At 40.8% G+C, this 6,502-nt stretch overlaps 1 protein-coding gene across 2 annotated transcripts in view; it reads right to left on the reverse strand.

Annotated features, from left to right (window-relative positions):
• The window catches only part of spred2b (sprouty related EVH1 domain containing 2b), a 29,548-nt gene extending 25,452 nt beyond the window's left edge, over positions 1 to 4,096 (reverse strand). The window contains exons 1-2 of one of the 2 annotated variants that reach the window (XM_077582142.1): positions 3,753 to 4,096; positions 3,564 to 3,661 (exon numbers count right to left, since the gene is read on the reverse strand). In XM_077582142.1, the coding sequence (XP_077438268.1) occupies positions 3,564 to 3,592 (29 nt within the window). In that variant the 5' untranslated portion in view covers positions 3,593 to 3,661; positions 3,753 to 4,096. Of the gene's footprint in view, positions 1 to 3,563; positions 3,717 to 3,752 lie in introns of those variants that run through there. The other variant, XM_077582141.1, reaches the window with a different exon arrangement.
• Positions 4,097 to 6,502: the final 2,406 nt, after the last annotated feature.

Genomic DNA, 6,502 nt, shown 5'->3' on the forward strand with positions numbered 1-6,502 from the left:
TGGACGCATCTGAGAACAGAAAACAGTCAAGCTATGGGCAGATGGGCACAATAAGATACTATGTGTCATGTCTACAGTGCCTCATGTCCCTAACCCTCCACTTAGGTTCCTTCACTGAAATAGAAATTATGTTCCTGGGTCAATTTGAAGCATCTGACGATTGAAAACTGTCCATTTGTGAACAGACAGGCCACTAGATCACCTTTAGGATGCTGCTAACTTACTAAAATCAGTCAATAAGTTTGAGTGTGTGATGTTAAGATTACCTGGTGGCCTGAAAGCAGGCTTTAACCCTGCCTCAACAAGGAGAATCAATACAAGGTCAGTCCAAATGGCTACTCAATAGACCGGAATGCAAAGAAAAACGTCACGTCACAATTGAATTTAGGAGGGGCATTATGTCACATTCTGAGGACAAAATCATCATCTGTTGTGTGTATGTGTAGCCTATTTCCATATTTATTTTAACAAAGAAAAAAAACACACACAGTTGGGCTAGAGTTCGGTTGTATTCGGAAATTCCTCAAAGACGACATCTGAGGAAGTCAACTTAGCTATGTCGTAGGTAATAAATGACCAAACAAGGCTATTCAAGTGCACTTAGCAAAGGCCGCTGGCACAAATTTAGTGTGTTATTCTTGACAGTTATTACCGGTCGCCCGCCATCAAATTCCACACCTAACAGGGGTTATTATAGTCCCGATATCAAATGCTGACAAATATAAACATGAGGAACAGAACAATCTTAGCAAGGCGGTTGTGGTGGGTGGTGAACATGTACACCTGCTAACTCGAGCGTCTGCTACGTGATGAGTGCTTTTTTGTTTGGGGTGGGGGGAGTGGATCGCATTTCTGCGAGATGCCAACTGACCTCGGATGAATGTCAACAGGCATAATTACAGGCAAAGAATAAATATGAATAGCAGATATAGTTATGGTAGACTTATTTTGCATTATTTCTTAATTGTCTTTGATCTATTAGTGCTGTGAAATGTAAGCATCAGCATGAGGTGCCAGTCCATTATATATTTTGAAAGTTGTTAATCCACCCTTATTATAGCTATTGTAATAGTGCATGAGATGGTGTTTACGTGCATTGGGAGACACATTAGCTGCTTTTCCATCAACAAGCTCAGGATATTTGCGTTCCAGGTAAAGGGAGTTCTTGGTTGTAAAAATTCCGGAGGGAATTTGTAATTGTGGTTCCACAGCGTAGTTTTTGGTAATTTATTCAAATGAGTTTGATGACGTATGAGTTGGAGGAGCCCAGCCGATGTAAAAACAACACACACCCAAATTTGACCAACCAATCAGCCTTGGTCAGTGCAGCCCGCCTCCTCAAAGTTGCAGCCTGGCTCAGCAAGACCCTGCTGCTGAGATAGTACTCGGATGCCCTTTGGAGAATTGAATTACCCTGGAAATTGTTGGTGGTGGAAAAACGCACAAACTGAATGTTACCAAGGCAAATTGATACGTTCTCCAAAAGTTCTGATGGTAGAAAAGCCCCTATTGTTTTACTTTACTGGTTAAAGCCCCCCCCCCCCCCCCCCCCCCAAAAAAAACACTGCTAGCACGTACGCTACATTAACTAGCATGATCATGCAGATGTGAGGAAAATACCATTCATTCTCTGCACCACTTATCCTCAACTAGGGTTGAAGGTGTGCTGGAGCCTATGCCATCTTATTTTGGGGCGAGAGGCAGGGTACACCTTGATCTGGTCGCCAACTAATCGCAGGCCACATGTAAACAAACAACCATACACTCTTACCACTAGAAATGGTTACTCTGTGTTTGGTCTGAGCATAGCATTACATTCACACCTATGGACAATTTTGAGTTTTCAATGAACCTACTACACATGGTTTTGGAAGGCAGGACATGTTATGTAAGTCAACAATTAGTACTGTATTAATACAGTACTGTATGTTATTTTATATGTTTACTCGGATGAAAGCTTACTGGCATGATAGCGCATGAAATAACTCACAACATGTATAGCACAGATACATAAGTTATTGTTATTGGTGTATTGGAGAGAAGACTTGTGTAACAATATCTTGACATCTATGTAAAAAAGGGGGTCTCTTTTAGCATTTTCCAGCTAGCTCACAAGAGAAGTCACTAACATTTATTTTCAACTTTATTACATAGTACACAATATTTAGGGATCGCAGGGGTGCATTTTGTGCAACTTGACATTTAAATGTAAAAAAATACAATGAAAAAATTGTTACAATTGTCAAGCCCGCTCACCAATTTAGTTTAAACCCAAATGTTATTCATGAATCGCACACAACACATTATTGTATGTGTTCCGGGGTTTTTGTTGACATTTTCTATGTGCACTCGCATTGAATATGTGCACAAGGTAGCTCAGGGACGTAGGTGGGAAATGTTTCATTTAATCTCAAATTCCAGTATTGATAAAATAAAAAAACAACAACTGTTCTGTGTATTGGAGATCTAGCGCATGTCAAGTTACTATAGAAACGCTTCACTTGGTCTCAAATTCAATCATTATTCATAGATATCCAATGTAAATAATTAATTTACATACGTGTACTGTCGAATACGTGTTAGAGATGCTGAAACATTTAATTTACAGCTAACTACTGGGTGTGCTAATAATTTAGCATAGGCTACAACGCTGAAGTCACCTTCCAAAGAGCCTTGGCGGCCGGTTGGCATGAATGGGGAGACAACTCCGGAAGGTTTAGAGGGCTTTTATGAATGAGGCCGGCATCACGCTACCGCATCACAAACATCCCCCTCCGATGCCCTTCGGTCCCTTGCACTGTTCCACTCTACCCCCTCCCAAATGCAAGTTTCCACCAACACATATAAACTAATCGACATCGCAGAGCCAAAATGGCGAACGATCATAACAAACGTCTCCATGTTGGCTCGATCGAGAAGCCTCGTGGATGCTCACGGAGACGAGGCGTTTAAATGCATTTTGACGTGATTTTAACCAACACAAACTTGCTAAATGTGGGCTTAGTGACATAGAGTAGGCTCATTTTCAAACCTGATGAGCTTTTTATGAATGGGGGTATGCAAATGAGGCGCGATTGTGAAAGACATGGCGGATGAGGCGTATCGGATATCTTATATCCTGTGAGACTTCCCCTTTCTGTTAGAGGCGCCACACACACGGAGCTAAAAACAAAATAACACACGGGCCGATAGGACCACACGGTGGCCTTTTCTCGCTTTTGTTTGATTTGACGTAGCGAGAGCTCCAAGCACGCTCAGCCGGGGGAAGTGTTTGTAAAACGGGGGGCTGCTGGCCAGGGATCCGTTCACAAAATGTTTCCGATACACCCACGCTTCTCCTCCTCCTCCACCACCTCCTCGGTTTTCTTAAACACAAGGTGGCCCTTACGAGCTACCCATGCACCCACTATTACAGTATTCTGATATATTTGATCATATTAAAGAGAAGGTATTTAAAAAAAAAAAAAAGCCGAGACCAAGTTGAGCACTAAAAAGGGGTGCAGTGGGAGAGCGCAAATGGGGTAAAATGAAGGGGTGGCGGGGGTTTGTATATGGCTACTTACTCGTTGGGGTGTGTTTCTTCTTCTATCATGTTTCCTCGCTTCACCTCAGGTCACATAGGATGCGTTCTTCTTCGGCCTCGTCATCGCGTCGATCCCCGCTACAAATCCACATTTATCACCAAACTATCCTCATGGAAGTCTTTTGTATGTGGTGCCCCCACCCTCCCACCCCCAATCCTCTCTCGTCACCTTCTTCCTCGTAAGCCAGCTGCTTTTCGATTGCAAATGTCGAACTCCTATCCTCCCGATATCCTCCAACTTTTTAGCTGGCCAGCAGGTAGTGGTTAGCCTTCCCTCCCCCCGCCTTGCTGGACAATATGGACTCGCCCTCAGGTGCTGGCTGGTTGTCGTTTTTTATCCTCTTTCCACCCCCAAAAATGTCCTCCAGACGACGGTGGTTGTTATGATTATAAAGTAAAAATCGCGTCCTAGTCGCCGTGGGGTGGCCCCGCTAGAGCCCCATCTCTCGCGCTACTACTCCATGTTGGTTTGAGAGGCAGCCAAGCAAGCAGGCAACCAGAGTCGCTCCAGCGATGCCGGGGGAGGAGTGAGGGAGGGAGTTGGGGGAGGAGGAGGGAGCAGGGCGGAAGTTGTGACGTAGGTCTCCAGCCCCCCCCCCCCCAATAGCATTCACATTTAGCTCCCCCAACCACTAGCTCATTATGCGTAAAATAGCAATATAGTTTCATCCTCTTAAGAACTTGCATAGTACTTGATTGTGTCCTAACTGACACAAAATGGCTAAATTAGGTAAAGGTAACTGAAAACAAACCTTACTAACTCATATTTCTTCAGATTAGACATAATTGTTGAATGCCAGAAGCTGGTCGTTTTTAAACTGGCACAAGACATAATGCATTCTCTACAAACCATTCTTGGAGCTGACAACATCAAACAATTTTCCTAAATCAGGACATGGAGGGGGAATATCTTGCTTCTCTGAATTTGTTGCACCATTGCTGAAATCATTTCACCTCACAAGTCCCCAAAATGTCAAACATTCAGTCACGCTCTCAAACGCGGTTGACTATACCTCTATCTAGTTTTACGTATTTTTTTTTTTAAGTTTTTTTTCCCATCATACACAAAGTTTGGAAAAAATAACAAGTCCGCTTTGACAGTGTAGTAAGAAGTAGAAAGTACATATAGTCTTTTTCAGTTATAGTTGTACAGTAAAAATAAAATGTCAGAAAAATAAATACTCAAGTACAGTAGATAAGATACATAAATGATATACAGTAACATATAATACATTAAACATATACAGTAACAACATAATGTACTTTAATACTTCAGCCAATCTGCCAAACAAAATCTGACATCGAGTCAGTTCTTCTCAGCAGTAGTTGGCGCTATACTACGGCAGTTTGACACATTGATCTGTGTCATTGTTCACAATTTTTCAGACTTGTGTTAAATGACATTTTTCAATTATCGAGTAATCCTTTAGCGCAGAGGTCCCCAACCCTGGTCCTCAGGGACCGGTATCCAGCCTGTTTTCCATGTCTCCCACAGCCAACACAGGTGGAGATCGTTATCAGCCTTCTCCAGAGATTGCTGATTAGCTGATGATATGAATCACCTGTGTTGGCTGTGGGAGGCATGGAAAACAGGCTGGATACCGGTCCCTGAGGACCAGGGTTGGGGACCTCTGCTTTAGCGCAATTGTTTAACTGAAAATCGCCTCTCAATGCTTATTATTAGCTGATTATAGTGGATGAACGCTGATTACCTTTTGTGTTTAATCAAAATGAGACATTTATACAACTCTGCTTTTATTTTGGAAAACAGTGAGTAAAATAGTAATTTTATCAATTTCAAAAAGCTGGTTGAGTATACCATGAACCCCTTGTGTGAATTGTATCTATTTATTTGATTAATCAAGGGAATTATCTATTCTCAAATATATCTCAAAATTGATAGTGACAGCCCTCATATGTATATATGTGTAATTAGGTATACAGCTGATATACAGGGTATATTAATTTTTGTGATCCCCTTTGTTTTAACCCCCCCCCCAAGCAAAATGTTTTTTTGTTGTTGTTTGTATTTAAAAAAAAAATAGATGCATGCCTTGCATTGGATTTAAAAAACTGTATGTTTATAACTCAGTTAAAGTTTGTATTGTTGTACACAATGATAATTTATTGAACTTCTGGTGTAATTAAAAAAATAAAATAAAATTGGGCCTGCAGTTCCCGAAGTAGAACTTTTTAAGCCTTGGCGGAGGTCTATGTTCAGCTCACCTCTCTAGTGTAGCAACATGCAGTTCCAAACTCCACATGCATGATTACACAAAAGGCAAATTTAAGGAGTTCAATTTCAGTGGGACAATCCCTCTGGTTTGATATTTTTCACACCTATTGAGCCACTTAAAGTGTGAGCAAGTCAGATGATTTAGCGCCTCGTTTACTTCACCATTAAACACTAGACTGCATTGTTTTTTGTTTTGTTTTTAAAAAGGGGATCATGTCTGAACTAATCCCCTGACAGGATTTCATCAGAAAGTGCTATATTGTAGCGTCATCTACTGGTCATTGTTGCCTAGTTAGCTGCCATCAAACGAACAAACAAAATAAAATTCCCTACTCAAAGCATCTCATACTAGACAAAATATTATTGTTTTGAATTAACATTTTATAATTAAAAACAATTGTTTTGTGTGTTTTAACCTTTAACTTTTAAAAAATTGTTTTTTTTACATATTTGAACTTTATCTTTTGGTCCTAATTACGCTTTCTTTATAAGATGGTAACACCGAAAAATCTATTCGATTTTTTGATAAACCCATTAGTAAAAAGAAAAAAAATCTTTTAATGTTGAAAACATTATTTGTACCGCCTTTTTCAGGTAATCTGACTTTGTTATCACATGGCTAATGACTGACTACTGAATGAGGGCCTACAGTGGCACCGTGTGTCTTAAATGGGAAACATCCC

The sequence above is a fragment of the Vanacampus margaritifer genome, chromosome 12 (assembly GCF_051991255.1).
Source record: "Vanacampus margaritifer isolate UIUO_Vmar chromosome 12, RoL_Vmar_1.0, whole genome shotgun sequence".
NCBI classification, from domain to species: domain Eukaryota; kingdom Metazoa; phylum Chordata; class Actinopteri; order Syngnathiformes; family Syngnathidae; genus Vanacampus; species Vanacampus margaritifer.